Source organism: Pagrus pagrus, assembly GCF_965226575.1.
Source record: "Pagrus pagrus genome assembly, chromosome: 2".
In the NCBI taxonomy this organism is placed as follows: domain Eukaryota; kingdom Metazoa; phylum Chordata; class Actinopteri; order Spariformes; family Sparidae; genus Pagrus; species Pagrus pagrus.
Genome location: NC_140186.1, coordinates 15,366,199 through 15,386,656, shown reverse-complemented (window position 1 = coordinate 15,386,656; position 20,458 = coordinate 15,366,199). Strand labels below are relative to the sequence as shown.

The window sequence follows — 20,458 nt, the reverse complement described above, 5'->3', positions numbered from 1 at the left end:
GCATTTTCCAGTCATCCTTAAGATTTACTGTCAACAAGTACCATCATCCTGAAACTATTCCCTGCTCTTTTACTGTCTCCTTTGCGTAATAGAATGTGTGTTTCGCTTCATTGACTCAGTGCGTGCCTTCAACACTACCAACTAGTACTTGTAAGCAACAAACACACCGTAGCGATGGGTTTGGTTTCGGGTTGGATGAAAAACTATGATTCATTTAGGTTTTAAAAGAAAGTGCCAGAAACCGTTAGGAGCTATTAAATCACATTGGTGATTAAGTTGATGAGATTTAGGCATTATGCCACAGTATGTTGTCATAAGAGGGAGAGAGCTGCCATTGAGTACAGAGTGTAAACACGTAGATTTATGTTTTGTTTGACTTCCACAAAGATGCTAAAACAGAAAACTCATTCATTCATTGTGAAACAATTAAGTATATCAGAGCTCAAATCAATTATGATAAAATGTTCAGTATGCAGAGAGTCAGGCTAGTACATGAGGAGATTTTCAACAAATTTAATGACGGCATGTTTTGGCATGGTGCTCTGCTTTGTTTTGGATTGAGTTTTCTGACATTAGTCTGCCAACTATAAAAAAATGAGGACTATACCTATTTAGTATATCCTTCTCCCCCTGTTCTTGGAGTGCTTTATGCAACAGCTATAGCCTTGAATTGACAGGAAAAACAAGATTTCCTTGTGGGGGTTGAGGAGAAGTTCATTTTCCACATCCTGTTCCAAACACAGGCCTTTTCTTTTTCCTTTCCCTCTTTTTTTAAAACCACAGCAGGTCTGTGTTTGTCTCCTTGTTACAGCTGTGCTCAGCAGAGGACTGACCTTGGGGACAATGACACAACACAAAGCGGCTAGCTTGGCCATGACCAGAGCCACTACTGGCACCCCTTGTCAGACTGAATCGTAGTTGGTTTGATAGCTCGCTGACTCATAATGACCTACGACAGTCTTTAAGCCAAATATGTGGGTGGAATGTAGGCAAACATAATTATGACTGCTGCCAACACTTAATGGTGACTATTGATCAAGGAAGGGAACAAGAGTGAGTGGGAGCAAATGTAGTGAAAGTACCTAAATATTGAGTCTTTTATCCGAGTGGGAGATTCAGAAGGTGTGGTTTGGATAAAGGATGTTTGGGGACGGTGAGGCTGCCAAACCGGAACACGGAGGAAGGACAGAGCAGAGATCTGCTAGTGACCTTAGCACGCAAACCACAGCACTTCTATTGTCCACCAGACCACAGACAGATAAAGAGCCATGTACATACATAACCTACTGACAGGCAATAAAGTCTTTCCGTCATTCTGAATAAAAATATCTCTCAATCAATCATTACCCTCTAAAAATCCCTTGAATCCAGACATGAAAACACTACTACTACTACCCCTACTGCTTTCAAATAGTGGAAAAACCACCAAAGGAGATGACAGAAGTCGTGTTTGGAGCGCTGTTGCCATGGGACAGAATACAGATCCAAACAAAGGGTCAAAGGTTGCTCTGTTCACGAATGTTTACCAAAGACGGAGAGGATGAGCGTTGGTACAGGGCAGTGCCTTACCTGTCACCATATGCATGACATGTAAAACACCCCTGTGCTAAATTTAACAGACAGCTACGGTCTGTGTCTTGATCAGAAGCTGAGGTCTTTAGGGGATTCTGAGTACGACTCAGTGGTGGGAATGCTTCTCGCTGAGGGTGACTGATATGTTGTTTCCGACTGTAACATTCAGAGGAAGGTGGTCAGGGGTCAGCAGCCTTCACCCGCCTCTGTGGCTTGGCACATCCTCTGCAGCCACAGAACTCTAAATATAGAGTCACATAACAAATGGCTCCCACACCACGCATAACTTAAGTTTGTCACTACAGATTGCACATACAAAGACAAATTAATGACAGTCAATACTGCTATGACAAGTAATTATACAAATTCTTTAAAAAATAATAAGAAAATCAAAACAGCTGTCGCTCAAGATTGGAAATAATTATACCAGAGAGGGAAATCTTTCAGTTAGGATATATAATTAGAGCTGAAACAATTAATTAACTGATTAGTTGACTATTTTGACAATTAATCATTTTTCTTGCAAAAATTATACATTGGTTTCAGATTCTCAAGTGTGATTAGTTTTCTCTTTATAACAAACATTTTTCTCACAATTGATTAAGAACATATTGAGAAGATGTAACAATACTTAAAACAATCATTAGTTGCAGACCTAAATATAATATACATCCAAATCAAAACCAAATAAAAGACACCTGTTGCAACACAACAATGCAAGCCAAACAACACTGCAAGACACCTGCTACACTAAGCAAGTAATAGAACCTGCCAACAAAAACACTGTGGGCAAAGAATAGCAGTTCCACCACGAGAAAAAAACACCTGCTGTGGCCCAACATCCGTTAGATATTAGCCCCACATTCGATGCAAGAATAACAGCCACCTGCTGGGGGCTAACAATAGCCACCAGTTAAGCTAGCAAGGAGCCAGGAATCTATTCACTTGAACCCGATGTCTTATGCACAATAGTGAGTGAACGATACTGTACAGTACATGCCATGTGAATGTCCACTCATCACTACCATTCACAGCCACATACCACAACTTCACATTTATCACTGTTACATAAAAGACAGAACGGCACAAGTATGTTCTTGGTACAATCACACCAAAGTGTTACACTGAGTCCCAGGAGGTGTCAAGAGGACAGCAAAAACACAAACACTAGTAATCTCTTGCATAATCCAACACAAGATGGAAAGAATGCAAAAGTACAATGATAAACGCCTCATAGTTCACAACACCTTTACAAATATCACTATCAGAACTAGCAGCCACTCCTCTGCAATCATTCACGTGATACGAGATGAGACGGTCACAATTTTTTCCCCCTGACTCGCTACAGTGACACATTTCTGAGTTAAAATTATACTCATTTTAAGTTCACAGTTCACAGAATATGGCTATATCAAGTTTCACTTGTAAAACCCAGAGCATCATTTATTTTCTTACCTGACACTGAAGGTCATGACAGTTATTTCAGTCCCCCCAAGTTGTCACATTCATTCAAAGCAGTTTGAACAGTTGGTTTGGCTTGGCATCAAAAACAAAATGAAAATTACCGGGAAAAGGTAAGGTCCAATACCAACACACCTGCTACCCCAACCACTTAGCCGTACCCCTCTGTTTTGCGTGTTCAAGACTAGGGGTAGGGTGTCGAGATTCTTGTTGGGATAGAGTGGTAGGGTGAAGTGTTTGGGCAACAGAGGTTTTTCAGAGACACACTTCAAACTGAGCATTATGACAACTTTCTGTCGTTTGAATGTTATTGAGTTCTTTTGTTATAACAAGCATTGAACAATTGCAATTGTAACTTGGTAGCTTACTTGCTAGCTAGCTCATGTTACATTGTTATTGCTGATTTGTGCATTACAGTCCCACTTTTTGATGTTTTTCATTGACATGTGAAGGTGTTGAAGGGTTGTCCCATTTCATATGGGGAGATTTCAACCACTACCTCTTGTAACTCTGTTCTGGGGGACAAAGTGGTACCGAAAAGACAAAATAACAATGTATATAAACTGATTTTTAAGAGTTTAGTTTAATAAATTGATTGTACACTATAGTCTACTTCCTCAAAAAGGGGGTTTAATCTTAAGTTACTTTTCAGGTAAAATATGACCAAGACACACAACTAAACTGCACTGACTGGTTGGTCTGCCAGAGTTTCAGATTTGAGCCTGATATACCTTCTGCATGGAGATATTTATCTTGGTACTTAATCTATCAGTATCAAGGTTGTGTTGTAATAGGGCCACATACTAATACTTGTATCTTGACTGCTTGGTCCTCTTTTCATAAATCACAGATGTGTGTACAGTAGCAATCTCTGTGTTGATGTAACCTTTAAAAAGGAGGTCACACTCACTATTGGCTTGCTAAAAAGATATATGTTGTTTGCTGTCCTGTGTAAACTTGCAAATACCTTTTGTGTTAGGATTGACGTCAAGACATGTTTAAGGCAGCGTATGCAAATGCTATTGAAAAATGATGCGCAGCATGGAGACGGTGATTTATTATCTGGCATTTTTATTATTTTAATAGTGTTTGTTGTGTATATATCATCCTGAATTCTGGCTTTGTTGCACACAAAGTATGAGGTTTGTTTTCAGTGTGTGATTTGATTGTTTGGATGTGTCTACTCACTGTGTATGTGGTGCACATATTCAGTCTTTGTCAACATTGTGTGAGAGAGGTACTAATTAAACTCGATTAATATTTTTGAGGCACTTGGTGTTATTTGATACTGTATTTGCACACAGCTCTGGTAATTCCAATGTATATTATTTACTTACATTCAGATAAAAGGGAAATAAAGGTTAGACATTTAAGCTTGTCTAAACTTTTACAGTAAACAATGACTACATACTGCCTTCCCTGTTATTATGAACCGGGTAGAATTATTATACGATAACAAATGATAGTAATTATTCTGTGCTTCTTGTCTTGTGTGATTATGTTACAGTAAGTATGTAGTCATCCAGTTAAACACGACTCTGACGTATGCTTGAATTAAAGCTTTAACCTCAACCCTGCTTCTTCCTCACATCTGCCTTGTGTTTACATCATTTAAAGGATTTGTATTGTCTGCCTAAAAAGATTAAGGGGGCGTCACAACACTTTGAGTCTGAAAAGACTCAATAGTCCCCGACTACTATTAACCACTGAGAATCCCCTTCATGAAGTCATCATCTCTTTGGCCTCAATCAATCACCCCACGGGGCCTCCACTGTAAAAAGCCTCCTATTAGGCGCAGTGAAAGCACTGTTTACCCAAGCTTAGTGAGTTACCTTGGGTTACTGCAGGAATGGAGGTTGTGGAAACAGTTGGCCACAGACATAATAAATCAAACATCATAGAGTATGTTGCTATGTGTCACTTAAATCAACTGTTACACGTGCGTGAAATAAAGCCAAGAGAGTTGTGACGTGCAGCAAGACAAAGCAATATCAACGAGGGGTTTGCGAGAGATAATTTAGGAATGTGAGACGAGGCATTTCTGACGTTTCCACAGGTTGCATTGTTTTGTTCTGGATAGATAAGAGGACTGTTTTGCAAAAGAAACATCCTGTTCTGCATTTAGGGTTATTCCATTATGCATCTCTACATCATGAGATAAAGTGTCTCAAAGCAGCTAAAAAAAAAAAAAATCAGGTTTTGTTTATTCGCTCAAAGCTTGCTTGAGTGCTCAGTCCGTTGGCAACGGGCCTTGTTCACTTTGACCTCGTTCTGAAGGCAATAGCACAGCAAGGCTGACAAAGTCATTAAGTGAGCAAGCAAGGGGTTTGAAGACGCATGTCTCACTTGAAGCGTGTCTCCCCCCTTCGCTCCCCCCTGCCCTGGCTTTTCACCCCCGCCCCCCCCTTTCTGACCCCTTTGTTGGGGAGAAGCGGTCTAGATCTTTGGAACCAGCTAATTATAGAGTTTTAACGTCTGCTTGGCTAAGCCCTAAGTGCTGGAGGACATTCCTACAATTGGGAGATTCACTATAAGAAAGAGTGTGTGTGTGTGTGTGTGTGCCCTTTGCTGTTTTTTATCTAACCTATAGCAGAACTCCCAATAGAAGTTTGTTTAATTGGAGACATAAAATCTATTTAACAGTAGCTCTATGTTCGACTAAAAAAACGATGCAAATCATTTGAAATGTTTAGTCATGGACACACAAGAGAAACCAGAAACCTATAAAACAGCCACAGCTATGTACAATTGTCGTTTAAGGTCTTGAAAACATCTTTATAGTTTATAATTCCTATAATTCCTCTGGATCTTTCTGGGCTGGATTAAAAAACTGTAAATATTGTAAGATGTAAGAATAACATTCATACTTTCAAAAAAGAGACACCCAAACCTGCCAATTTCAGTTTCCAGCAAAGGAAAGGGAGCCAAAAAAGGAAGTAAAGAATGATGGTGAGGCACGATAGTCGACAATAATGCGCATGCGGGGGTTGATCTAATTGGTCTCCAAGCAAATATGCTGTTGATATTTTGGTATGAAACATGGTTTCTTTCCAGATTTGTCACCTCATGACCTGCTGATTATGGTTTTGGTGTATATTGGTAAGATATAGAGCTTCTGACTTACCCCACTCTTAGGTTTTGCTCCAAGGGCTGGCGTAGGTCCTGATGTGGAGGCAGTGTGTGGATGTGGAGGGTTTTGTGATGCAGCTGGCACAGATCCTAAATCCAACTCCTGCAGAGGTAAAAGACAGAGGTGGCAATGTAAGCGTGCTGGGAAATATAGCTTTAAAATAATATCACAAACTTTTTAAGCTGTATTGCAAAACACGATAGACTGTATATCCCACAATATTGAAATCTCCTTCTAGGACCCGATGACAAAATATAGGGCGATGACCAGTGGTACTTTCACAATATAATAACTAATAAATAATAACAAATTGAAAAATAACCATTACCAATGTGGATATAATGACTAAGTGGTTAAAGGCAAGTATTAGTAGAACAGTCTGTTAAGTTCAGAAACGTATATCACTTTAGTTTTTAATGCAGCTTTTAAAACCAGGAAAAGACAACACTTATGCCATATCTCATATTGGCCACTAGGGGTCAGATACTATTGAAGCAAGTGAGGGAGACATTAAAGAATGAATGAATTAAGGTCATTCATTAACAGCAGCTTTAAATAAACAGTTCAGGTAACATGCAGGTGAGTACCAGGAGTTGTCGTCGGTGGAGGGTCGGGGTGCTGTCCATCGAGGAGGTGGCACTGAGGGCATTCTCAATCTCCTGGTCCAGCTGGTCCAGCTTCATCAGCAGCAACACCATTGAGTCCAGACGAGCATGCTCACGCTGAATAAAGAGACATATCAGAGAAAAAAATGTTTCCTTGTAATGAGCTCAAAAATCTGCTCAGTCAGACAAACTGTTATAGCATGCTATTAATGACCACTCATTGGAAACTGTGCCTCACATGCTGAACATACTTCAGGTACTCAATCTGAACAAAGAACATTTATACTTTATTCACTGATGTCTTTAGTTTTCTTTTGAATAGTGCAGTTATCATTCACTTATAAAGCAAATTAATCAGTAATTCAGATTATACTGTACATATTTGCATTCATTCCAGTTCAGACTTCATTTTGTTGGAAAACATCAGAGATAGCCGCTTTACTCGACTATCTTTCTCACGTATGCATCTTATAAAAGTTGAATACCTATTCTTCCTGTTATCTCTATCACATAATCAACAATAAAGATGAGAATTGGAAAGTCATACATTTTATAGATTCATCAGCTTGTGGCCTGCTTGCTGATCAGTATGGCAAAACAGTATTACATTTCTTGTAACTCAAAAGTTGACTTAGAAGGCACTAGAATAAGTTCATCTCAACTTCAACCATATACTATAGTTCTTGGCTTTATCTACATCACAGCCACCCAAGTGATCTTATGATGATTCATAACATATCATCATCCGATTAAAAACACCAATGAAATATTTTTTACAACCATAAATGACATCAAACCCACAATTAAAACTTATCTGTGACTTCTCCAAACAAATAATGTCAAACTGAGTTTATGTTTCACGTCCAGTTGAGTTTGGCTCTTGGCTCTTTACGCCAAAAGAACTGAGGAGCTTTTTCTGCAAACTATGCACATCTTTCTTTTCATCCTCAATTCTTTTTCCTCTTCCTTTTCAACTGCTGCTGATAACTCTTATCCTGTCACTTTCACCCTCTGATCTTCAACATCCTTCTCCTTTCTGCACTTAAAATACTCCTGGATGTTTCCTCTGCTTTTTCCACACACCCTGTGTGTTGTTTATAAATAATGTATCATCTCTTGTCCTTTTTTAATAACATGACTTCAAGACTTATTTTCCCTTTAGGCCTTTAATCTGCAGAGTTCAATTAGCCAGTCTAATGCTGTGATAACAAGTCTCACACTGACCTCAGGTGGCGTGTCTCCAGTAAGACAGGCTAAATCCTCACTCATACTCCACCTACCACTCTGTCCTCGGTTGCTATCCCTCAATCCTGTTTGTTTGATCAGTATATATGCCATTTGTCTGAACTTCAAAAACTTGTAAAATCCCTTTCTGGAGTTCTTAACACTGTTTATGTTTTCATTTCTCTCTGCCTCTGTGATTTATCCTGGCTCCGGGTGTGGCTCTCCGTCTGAGCTCCTCTGCCGAGAAGTACCCCAAGAAATTACATCACACGGCGGGCTCATTAGTCCCAAACAAACCTTGTTACAATCTCCGCTAACAGGCCCCGTTAAACACTTTATGAGGGTGAGCTCATGGGACACACAGTCACTGTGATTGTATGTTTGTGCAAAGGTATAGAGGCATTTTAAGATGTTAAATGTGAGCCTATTTTTTATGTCATGTGTCTGTTCTTAGGTGTGATGCATCAGAGAGAATCTTGTTGGATTATGTAGGATTAAGGAAGTGCTTTATACTAATCAAAAACATACCCTTTGAAGTGGTTAATGTGGCCCAATCTTGTTTTAGTTAGGTTTACAATGGGTGTGTTTTGATGACAAGATTCTTAAGAGATGTTGAGTTGTGACTAATGCTAATATGTGTGAGGTCGACAGGCGTATATGGGTCCTCGATAGAATCTGCATCAAGATAAACAAGCTACAGCTGCAACACTGTGCCTGGCTCCCATCCCTAATAATGTCTTATGACTTGTGCTTAGATTTATTTTCCAGTTAGTGCCCCATTAGCCTGTCATAAGCAGTTCCTGTTGGGTTTGCTGAGGGAGCAAATAGACATCGAGGACCATGTGTCTCATGAAAATGTCTCAAATTGATGCATTCATTGGCATTCCTAGCTCGTGCTCGCACATCGCAACGTTCCCTCTCCTTGGCAAAGTATCACAATGAAACATTGTGTCGTGGTAAAACAATGACATCTTTACGAGCCCGCGCTGAATGAACAAAAGCATCTGGCTCGAGATGGCAATAACAACCACAAAACGGCAGAGTAAAAAACAAGTGCAGTGCAATGTCAGGCGCCTCAGAGAGGCAAAGTTTTTTAGGGGGCATTCTGGTGGTTTGGGTGTTCTCAGAAGGTTTCTTTTCTCTCATTCCCATCTTTTGAGGTTTCTGTTACATTCCTCTCGACTTCCTGTTTTTTGAGATGGGAGACAGTTCCCACACTGTTTGAACTCTTAGACCCCTCCTTTCTCCTTTCCTTGCTCTCTCTTTCAAACCTCCTCTTTCACCCGGTGGTCTGCAGCCCATTTCTCAGACCTGTCCATTAAACTGTCTCTTTCTCTGCTGAGCTAAACAAAGTGTGCAGACAATTATGCATCAAAATATTGCACACGCACTCTGTTTACTTTAGGGATCTCATTCATACAGATACCAAAAGAAAAGAATTTCCTGAAAAAAAGGGCAGAAAGGCAGAAAAAGAAACAGAAAGAGCACTGAGACAATGATGTTGCCAAGTAGTCTGCTGTCAGATAAACGACAGTTGAGCCAGTTTGGCCCTGAGGTCAGAGTAAAGCCTTGTTGCTAAAACAAATAAACACAGTAACAAAGCTCAATATCAGGTTAATCTGAAGCCATTATGCAAACCAGATGGGTTCATTTTTCAAACTGAATCTCCAACAACAACATGTTTCACTGGGGACATAATCATGAGTTAATACAATATCTTGTCAGAGATAATTCCAGCTGCTGTTGTCCATTCAGATAATAACATCAGTTCAGTAATTGTATTCAAAGCCTCTTCTCTCTTTTCTTTATGCTAATACAGTACGTTACCTCCCTTGTGTATGATAATGTTGATTTTTGTTGCCTAATTTCCTTCCCTTAAGCACAATTTCCGAGTAAACTGACTTTATACAGCATGTACATACACCCCATGGTGAAAGCCCTGTGGTGCAGTCAAAGAGAAGGCCAGCCATCACCATATGGTGGATGGATTGCCTTTGGCGCCTTCCACTTTAATGGCTCAACTCCTCTCTTCGAGTTCCAGGGGCCAGTTTTTTTGGATATTTAATCCAAAGGTTTAAAGTCATCCTAAAATTGAAACTAGAGCCAGTGGTAATAAAGGCAGCACTGGTTTTCCACGTCCCTACACTGGGCTATGATTTCTCGTTTTTGGCAGCTGATGGGCTGACGTTAATATTGGTCATGACTAAGAGGGCCTCGAAAGTTTCTAGGCAAACACAGAATTTTTGTTGAAATAATGCAGCGATGATACATGAAAATCTGCGGGATTACACAACTCAGAGGCTTTTTAGGAACACATGATCCAGAGTGTCAGCGTATGATACATAAAGCATACAGACACATTACTCACTTGGCATCAGAGATGGTTCAAGGCTAAAAAAATCTGTGTTACTGTTTTTTTTTCGTTTTTTTTCTTGTCAAAGCACATTGTGGTGGTCTGTATTAGCAACAGTTGCCAGCTTATTAGATACACCCAGCTAAAACTAAAACAGTCCTGCAATAAAGCCCACCCCCATGATGGTTATAAAGTTCAGTTTTTGGACTGCATTATATAGAGATGTGTGGTATTATTTAGCCTACACTGATATAAATGGGGTGGACAAAATAATAAAACTCCTGTCAGTACAATGCAACTCAATTCAACAGTACCACAAACTGAAGCCTGTAAAATGACCATTAAGTTAGCTATAACTAGCTGTACCTAATAAACTCCCAAACCAAGAGTATGTTCAAGAATGTTAAAAACTCTACAACATGACAAAACAATACCACAAGTTATCACCAGTGTAACATAATATCACATTGTATAAAACAAGAGGACCATAACATCCCACATCCTCAGACTGAACATCAAGCTACTGTTATGTTGGACGCTTCAGCTGATTGATATTAGATCACAAGGAATTCATAAGCCTTGTAACATAAATGATTATCTTGTTTATTTTAAGCTGATATACAATGGAGGAAAAAAAGACAGTTATTAATGATAAAATAACTAAAATAAGATATTTACAGCCAGTCATTTTTTAAAGGTCATTGTTATTTATATAGGAATACAGCTTTCAGTGTTATTTCTGCCCTCTGCACCACACTGTAAAAGCACAGCACACACCCGCAAACAAATTTACTTAAACCAGTATATGATTTTATAGGCACTATAAAAACATCTAATAAAATGTTTCTCACACACTATTATGTACCGCTATGTATCAGTATTTGTTTTTTAATGAATGTCAATAGCTATAATCATGAAAACAGAGTTGTAAAAATCTATGTCTTTATGGAGGAATTACAATTTTTGGCAGATACTGTATCAGGGCAGCAGGATATGGTAGAAAAAAAAAACATGTTGCATTTATTTTCACAATCATTATGATTGCGATGTGATTCAAGACTAGAGAGGAATATTGTTTTTGCATCATGACTTACAGTATAATTTATAACTTAGCTTATAACTGCTTATATATGATGAATTTTTTAAGGCTTTTAAATGCACCAAATTTTTATAACTAGTACACTAAACCTGTACCAGGATACAACTCTGAGGATAAGATTTCATATTAAACTCTGAAAGAGTCGCTGTTTATAAGCGGGTGATCGTCTTCAACAAGCACAAATCACAAGAATTTGACTTTCCACAATATGGTACTTGTCCAAACAACATGCCTGCTTAATGCGCCCTGTGTTGTAAATAATAGATTTCTTGTTGTCAGTCCAAAAAGTCCAACACTGCAACTACTAATAGTGAATAAATAGTGAGTCAGTTCTCAGGCCATTGTTTTGTTCTAACATGTTTTTGGCATTTTATTGTACTTAACAAGCATGCTGGCTAGCAGAGTGTAAATAGTATAACGTACAGTATTGGCTGAAGAAAGCAGTTTAAGCCTTTCACCCCAGAGATTACTTGAGCCTCCAACCCCCTGTGTGTTCATAGTCTCCATGCCCTTATAGGACCTTGTTTTGCAATGAGCAGTTGAGAAAGAGTAAAACATTTCACAGATCCCCCCACTCACAGATCTGTAAGCATGTGAGAGTGAAGTCATTGTTTTCCAAGAGGCTTGCCAGAGTGTGGGACAAAAATTATTTGTAGGCCGTATTTGCCCAGTAAGTGTCAGTTCACTTTGAAAAATAACTTAATTTCAAGGTGCTGAAGACAAAATGAATACTAATGATGATCTACTGCATCCCTTCCATGTCTCTATTAAATACAGTCTTACCTTTCTCATGCGCACTTTGACCACGTTGTCCTCTTTCTGATCTCCAGCTTCATTTGTTCCATCTAAAACTGGACTGGCCAGTTGTGTGTCACTGTAAATAACCGTGTGTGCGGCCTCATCTGTCTCCTCCATACTAGAGTCTGAGGCTGCTGCTGGTCTGTGGTGTTCCCTCTGACCATCTGCCACCTCACAGACAGGTGACTCACTGAAGTAACAACCACTGGCCTCTTGGTTGTCATGGAGTCTCTCTGGCGACAGCTCATCGTTGACCTCTGCAGAGCATGGTGGCAGGTTTTGGGTGTGCTTTTCAGTAGCTGCATGTCCATCACCCATGTGGGAGTGCTGAACATCTGGATTTGGGGTGAAATTGGAGTTCTTTTGAGGATCTAGTACAGGGGTGTCATCTGGCTCAGTGTGGCTTACTTCTGGGATAGTATCCAGTTTTGAACAGCTATTTTCCAACTGTTGAGCTATGGTTTGATCTTCACAACAGGCCAACTCTTTGGACACAGAGATTTCATCTGTGTTTTCTGTCGGTTGACTTACGCAGGTCGTCGTTTCGAGACACTGGTCTGCACATTGAGAAATGTTCGTCTGTATGGGCTTTTCTGTATCCAGTTTTTCAACTGTCAAAGAGCAACACTGACCTTTGAAACAAATATCAGATGATGTGATTGCCTCATACCTGACTTCTGCTGCCTTCTCGCTGCTTTCAACTTGTGCACTTTCCTCTATCTGAGGCCCATTCGCTGCTGTCATTTCAACATTATGCTGCTCCAACAATGTCTGGTAGGATATTTCACAACCACGAGCCTGATCCAATACCCCAGTGAAGTCACGATGATCCTGCTCTCCTTCTTGAATGTCTCTTGAGTGATTTTTAAGCCCTGTATTTTCATTTAGAGTTTCTGGGCCATTTGATCCATCCAGCTTGACAGCAGAATCTACGTTCCAGCTTTCTCCTTTGTCACATACTTCCTCCACCACTGAAGTCAGAACTGGTTCCACAGCTTTCTTAGCCTGTGACATCACATCACCACTATCCATCATATTAACTGAACTTCGCAGCACACCAACAGGTAAGGTTACGCTCACATCAGCATGGCCAGAGGTGGAAATCTTCTCTTCCTCTCCATCTGGGAGGTCAGTTTGAGGTTCCCGTTCAGCAGCAGAAGACTGGTTTTGTGTGGCCTCAGAGATTTCAGGAGGTCTGCTGTAACCCTCTGTATGGCTCTCCTTTGTTTCCTGATGATTTGGAAGTTTGCCAGGCTGTTCACCAGCACATTCAGACAGTGGAGGCCCATTGTTTGAAGAGATAGGGATGCATTGTTGCTCTTCACGACAGATATGTGGACTTTTAGAGACATTATCGTCATTGCAGATGTCGTGACTCTGGCTACTCTCTGTGCCAACTTCCCCTTCAACATTGATAGTTTTCTCACTGCTGCTGTCAGCTGTACAAGAAGTATTTGCAATAGACATCTCACTGTTTAAGTTACAGTGAGACACTCCAGAATTCCCAATGTTTGTGGTTTGGAGATGCACTGACTCCGAGGCACGTTTGGGAATGTCAACATCCACCAACGCATGAGAGCCGTGGACTGACTCCTCCTGCAAATCCAGAGGAACTTCAACATGGTTTTGCATCAGCTTCATCTGTTCTGATTCAGTTTCATCATTCACGACAGAGGCTGTCACCTCAAGTGTCTGAGCCAGGTCTTCTGTGGGCAGTTGGTGGCAGCCCTCTGGCATAGAGGCACACCTCGTCCGTCGACCTTGTTTGGAAGACCCTGCTCCCATCCAAGGCCCCTCGCTGTCCACCCCATGGCAGCACAACAGATCCAGATCGTCATAGCTGTACTGTAATCCTGAAGCATGAGTCACGTGCTCCTCCCAACTCCTTTTCCGTATGGCTACTGGCATGGTGGACAGCCAGTGCTATCCCATACAGCTTCTTCTGACACCAGGCAAAAAAGGAGACCCAGATCTGTTGCAATGGAGAAGAGAAATGGGGATAAGAAACAGCCAGAGTTTCCAAGTTATGAGTTTACAATAACTGAATGTGCAGGTGACAACGTGGTAAATTATTTTTCACCTTTAAAGTAAACAGCTAATGAGTGAGTGGAAGTTCGAGAGTGGCGCAGTGATATTGCATTCACCATTTCCTGGAAGTTGTATGACAGGATTCTCAGTTATGTTAATCCAACATGGGAAACTGACGGCTTTTTAAGCAGAGCTGTGCCAAATTTCACATTAAAGCATGTCAACTACATTATATGTATTGATCTGGAACAGTTGTGTTTGCCTGAAGTGTTAAGGAGCTTCCAGGAAAAACGCCAACACAGCTGCCTGGCTGCTAAAACATCAAGATAAACATCACGATAAACGTTGACGTCCCTTGTTTACTCTTTAACATCTTTACAGAGTTAACTTTAACTGAACCAGGTTGTCAAATTTACACAACAAATCGTCAATACATATTAACTTTAACTGTGAAAAACTGGTTTGATAAGGTTGTTGGTTAACTGTCATTCTGTATTTACACATGCACTAACACAAGGCAACATTATCATCATACATACTGTGGGTCCTATCACATGAATCAAGCTCTTTACTGCGCTCAGTTTTTTTTTCCTGTTGTTCTAGGTCAGAATGTACAGAAGTAAAGGAACACAGGGATTCAATAAGCAGGATGTACTCAGTTCATGCTGTACATCTGCTATATATAAAAATATCATGATAGAGGATTAAGAATATCAAGCTATAGCTCACAGGATATCCTGGCTGTGCCTTATGTATTGTACAGTATGTGACTTAAAATGAGGCACTTTCAATACAATTTCTCTATTGTTGTTCAAATGTCACAAGAATATAAAAAAGTTATATTTTCCAGAAATATTTTGCACATTATGCCACTGAAATGCTTCCTAAATAACATTTCTAATAGTTTTCTTAACAGTAAAGCAACATTGAAATTAAAGACAGGTGTTTTTATCTTTATTTGTTCACCTTTTGTTTCCTCAGGAGATCAGCTGGATGGTACCGACTGCCATCTGCACCCTCTGACATGAACCTGCACCTGGTTATTAGTAAAGCACGAGAGGTTACCAAAAAGGAGTCCTAAAGCAGTGGCTCTTTCAACTTCTTCTCGAAGCAACAGCAAAACTGACAGCTCAGTAAAATTCAGATATTTTAAGATGGAGTAACAATGTTTCCTTTTACCAAATCCTCCATGTCCCCAATGATGACAGTTTTTTTTATAATCCAGTATCTTTACAGACAGTAATTAAACAACAGGTGACAATCCAACAGATAGGTTGTAGATCCAGTATTTGCTTAGAGTGCAGTTATCCAGAGATGTTTTGCAAGTCTGTCATTCATCCACTGAAAGCGATGTGTCCACGCTCATGAAATATGAGTCCATCTTTTTCCAAGTCACTTCACATGCGTCTTATTTTGTGAGCAGTCCTCAGTCTTGGTTTCTGCAAACCATTTTCTGGTCTCCAGTCAGTATCTCCGCTGTAAAACTGTCGGAAAGGCAGTGAAGCCCCCAAAGGCAGGCAGAAAGCCGGGGAGCAGTGAAAAGTCCAAAGACAACTTCCATCTTGATCACATTAAGGTTTTTGCTGACGCTGAATGCCGAAGAGTCGGGGTGGTGTAATAGGGGCCGGGTTTTCTTTCCCCCACTCCACCCCTGCTCTCATCCGTTCTATCCCTTTTCTCATCAGGTCCCCTCCCCGCTGGTTTTGACAGGGAGTCTGAGTCACATCCTAGGAGCCCCATCCCCCGTCTCCCAACTCGCCCAGCAGACTTTATATTCACTCCACCCTCCCCTAATGTACTTTCTCTCCTAACGGTTTTAGAAACTTCCTCTCCGCTTCTTCTCGCGAAACCTGTTTCTCTCCTCTTCTCAGTAGACGTTTTCTTCGTTCTGCCTTCACTCGCTATTCCACGAAGCTGGGCAAGGCTCTCACCAGTTGGTTTTGATTAGCAACAGACAGGCTGCCTCGCAAGACCTCTGGCTGTGGGCCAAGAGAGATTGCTCTAATGTTTTGGCAGTTATTTCTGAGGCATGCTTTTTAAAAAAATTTGTCATCTTGTAATGCTACAAGCATTCTTAACCAAACACACTGGCACTGATGAAAAAAAAGCAAGGCGTGATATCTTTACAGATGTATGCTGTGTGAATGCATTTTCTAAACTATTCTGTGAGATTATCTGGAAAATGTAAATCTCTTTTGAATTGTTCTAAGCTGATGGGGACAATGTTAAAAGTGCTGTCAACCTGATATCTTTGTTTTATGGTAGACCTAATGGAAGAAAAAACATTAAAGCTCCCAAATGCCAGTAATTCATTTCCTAATATAGTCATTTGCAAGAGGTACTCAGCAGAAAGAAAAGGCTAAGCTTGGAATATTTACACTTAATGCCACTGAGACAATTTAAGATTAATATTTATTTTGCCTTTAAAGTTTAATTGAGACATGGGTTGTAAAACAAATAAAATATTCCACAGACTTACATTTGCAGAGTCAAATTAATACATTCATTATATTCCATCAATAGCGAATCGATTAAAGTGCTCTGTAAAATCACCTAATATTACAAGCAGCATCCATATTAATCAAAACTTTTTTCTTTTTTCAGTAAGGTCTGTTGCACAAAAAGAGCTAAGTGTCAAAGCAATAGGGACGATTCAAGCACAAGACAGAACTGGAATGAAGCCCCCTCCAACTATGCCTGCTACCCCGGCCTCTAACCTCTGGGTCATCCAGATGTGAGCTGAGGCTCTGGATGAGTCTTTTCTTAGGGGCCTCGCTGGGAAACTGTACACTGCCGTCAAAGTTGGCTCTCCGGGGACACAGATGTTCGTACTCAAGGGGAAGGATCCAAGTTCAACAAGACTCCTCTGCAGCGTGTCACATGAGGCGCTCTGTGGTAACGCTGAGTGCACTGTAACGAAATGCAGATCTTTTCGGTCACAGAAGCTTCTATGTGGATGAGGCTGGTGATTGAAGTGCAGAGGCCGACACAGAGCATGACTCAGGCTATCCACTCATTACCTCCTGTGGACATCCAACACAGGCCTATAATTTAAAAGGCTAAGCCTCCTCCCCTGCCAATCCGACCATCCTGCACAGCCACAGGGCAACTGGTCTACGTCACAATCTGATCCGTCAGTGACACTGTGCAAACACATGTTCAATCAGCAACATGTGTGAGACTGGATGGCCATGAGCAGTCTTTTTAATGTCTGTTTGTGCGTCAGCTGCAAGAGCACTGAAGCATTAAAATTGTGGAATTAAAACAAAATGTAGCTTCAGAAAGTCCACAGCCACACTAGCAGCTCTGAGGCACAGTGGTGCTTTGAATAAAACATGCTACTATGATCGCTAGAGCTGCAACGATTAGTTGATTCATCAATTAGTCAATCAAAAGAAAATTATTTGCAAACTATTGACAATCGATTCATTGTTGCATACATTTTTCAAGCAAAAATGTCAAACATTTGCTGGTTCCTGCTTCTTAAATGTAAGGATTTGCTGCTTATATCTGTCTCTATAAGAGTCTCGGGGTTTTGCACTGTTGGTTGAACAGAAAAAGCAGTTTGAAGATATCACTGTGGGCACTGGGAAACTTCGAAGAGCATTTTTCACAATATTTGACATCTTTAAGACTAAACGATTATCATAAAAATCATAAAAATCACCGGCAGATTAATTGACAATGAAAACTAGAATCGTACTCACATAGAGCACATACCTCAGCCAAGGCCCTTTAATTCAGTCGAGCCTAATCCAATACCAAACTTGACAGCCCAGTATCACAAAATGTAAAACTAACGATAACTGCTTAACCATAATCTGATATCACCAGATCTGTACAGCCAACCACTAGGCCACCACAACAAACAACGCAGATGGAATCATAATCTCCTTTGTGTTGTGAATGAAGAATAGTTTTATCTGGATCCACATCAAATTTTACTCATAGATACCAGCCACCCAAATACAACTTATTTCTTTCATCAAGATCCCTGCATTTTAAGGCTGATGGTAGCATTATGACATTAAATTATATATGATGAAATATTCCATTATTATTGTGCAGGTATTTGGTTTTGGTATTGGACAAAATAAAAAAGTTTTGATGATTGTTTGAACCAAATTGCATGGCAATCCTTTTCATTAGTTGAGACATTTCACTCAAAATCAAAAATGCCAACCTCATGATGGTGCTAAAAGGATAAGTCAGAGGACACACCAGCTGGGAATCATAAAAGTCGAGTAGATGGTGAAATATTTTACAGGATAAGTGAAAGATTTGAGCTGCTGGTGGCACTAGATGAAAAGTCTGTATAAATGTCAACACTGTTGACTGTGACTTGACACAACAGTCTGATATATGAGCTGACGTATTCTCTGTTTCCGTTTGTGGTTATTTATGTGGATGTGTCCACAGTCTATTTTGAAATCTGTGTAAATGACTATGTACTGTATATAAGTTTGTGAGTATTTTATTTGCCCTTTAGGAGTCATCGCTATAGGCCAGACTCTGTCCAAGTCCCACATCACAGAGGACGAGCATGAACATTCTCACAGGCATGCTGCATCATTGGTCACATGTCTACAGCGGTCACATACATGCTTAAGAAAGACCTATTCATGATTCACCCTATAATCCCCCACTGTTCAACCCCTCGACTCCGTAAGTGGAGCAGTGAGGGCCCAGAGGAAACAGCCTCACATTCCTCACTGATATAGTTTATTATTGGAAAAATAAGCCCGTCTAAATCATGGGCATTGAAGAACACACACTGTTTGCCCATGTCGGAAAATGTAGGTGACGCTTGTGGAGAAAAAAAAATCCCGTCCCTCCTATTACTGAGTCATTTTGAGTCCTTGCATACACAAAGACTGCTTTGAGAAGATTTTCTTGCGCCCATTTTAAGGCTTCTTTAAATAACCATTCTCTACTGTACTTGCCTAGCAGTTATGTGAAGTTGTAGAAACGGATATAGGGTTCATTTACACTAAAAAGAAAACTAAACAAAATGCCAGGATCTCATCTGTGGATCTAAAATTAACATCAACAAACCACACCAAGATCCTAGCAATCCTTTCCTGTCACTTGCTATGCCCTGTGGTTAACAACTCCTTTTTCAAAAGCCTACAGTCATGCCGGTTTAAATAACAGCATTTGAGGCCTGGGTGGGAACTTGAGCAATCACAGTCTTGTTGAATGAAACATCTCAATGTAGATGATGCAACTTTAGAGAGAGCATTCAGAAAGACAGCCGAGGGCTCCATTGCTGTCTTTATTAAAAAAATGTCTTTAATCATCTTTTAACTCACTTTGCTTGTGTGGGTCTAAACACAAGAAGTCGTCGTGGGAGAAACCGAGGGGGCCTTAGCCACTGATCATGGGTTATAGTGTGACTGTTAACCGTGGGAACAGGAAGTACGAGTTATTGAGGATACAGACCATAACAATCTCCAGGCTAAAATAATCTATCTAATCTTCTTGTGAGAGGATATGTGTGTGTGTTTGTGTGCGCAAGAGACATGACTGAATGTTATATACTGTATGTGTGTATACTGTAGCATGTTGTTTGGTGTGTCAAATCAAATGATTCAGACTTGTGTCAGCTGGGCCTTACATTTTTAAGACAACAGTGGAAAATATTGCGTCACACACTGAAAGGTCCCATTGGTGTTCACTGCTTGCCATCTGTGATTTGTTTTTTAGTACTCTGATGTTACTGCTCTTACGAGAAAACAAACATTTGGCATCACAATTACACTTAGTTTGGTCAAACCTATTAGGGATGACTGTATGATTCACATAAGCAAATATAATTATGTATATACAAAACCACCTGCACCATTCACTGTTCACATAATTGTCTCTGAAGGCGCTGATTAGTTTTCCCATATCTTGTATAATCAAATTGCACAATACAAATATACTGTTAATACTCATTTGGTTGGAATTGCCATGTGTTGTTTTGCTGCTTGTACTTTAATATCATACACCATTTGAAAATATTCTGATAAGCTCTTAATTAATACAGCTATCACATACAGTCATATAAGAAAAGAGGAAACTAATTTACTATTTCAAACAAGACATCAACAACGTTGCAGTGTGGAGGATTAAATGTCCCAGAAAAACCCACTTCTGCCAAACGTTATGTCTTCAACTGTGACCTCGTCCTGGACGAGCAGAAA

At 40.1% G+C, this 20,458-nt stretch overlaps 1 protein-coding gene across 5 annotated transcripts in view; it reads right to left on the bottom strand.

The window, feature by feature from the left end:
- The window catches only part of dlc1 (DLC1 Rho GTPase activating protein), a 93,029-nt gene that overhangs the window by 68,912 nt on the left and 3,659 nt on the right, over window positions 1-20,458 (bottom strand). Inside the window, exons 1-5 of one of the 5 annotated variants that reach the window (XM_084363748.1) lie at window positions 15,450-15,859; window positions 15,237-15,306; window positions 12,228-14,214; window positions 6,751-6,885; window positions 6,158-6,265 (exon numbers count right to left, since the gene is read on the bottom strand). In XM_084363748.1, the coding sequence (XP_084219874.1) occupies window positions 6,158-6,265; window positions 6,751-6,885; window positions 12,228-14,150 (2,166 nt within the window). In that variant the 5' untranslated portion in view covers window positions 14,151-14,214; window positions 15,237-15,306; window positions 15,450-15,859. Of the gene's footprint in view, window positions 1-6,157; window positions 6,266-6,750; window positions 6,886-12,227; window positions 14,215-15,236; window positions 15,408-15,449; window positions 15,860-20,458 lie in introns of those variants that run through there. The other 4 variants (XM_084363746.1, XM_084363747.1, XM_084363749.1 and 1 more) reach the window with 4 other exon arrangements.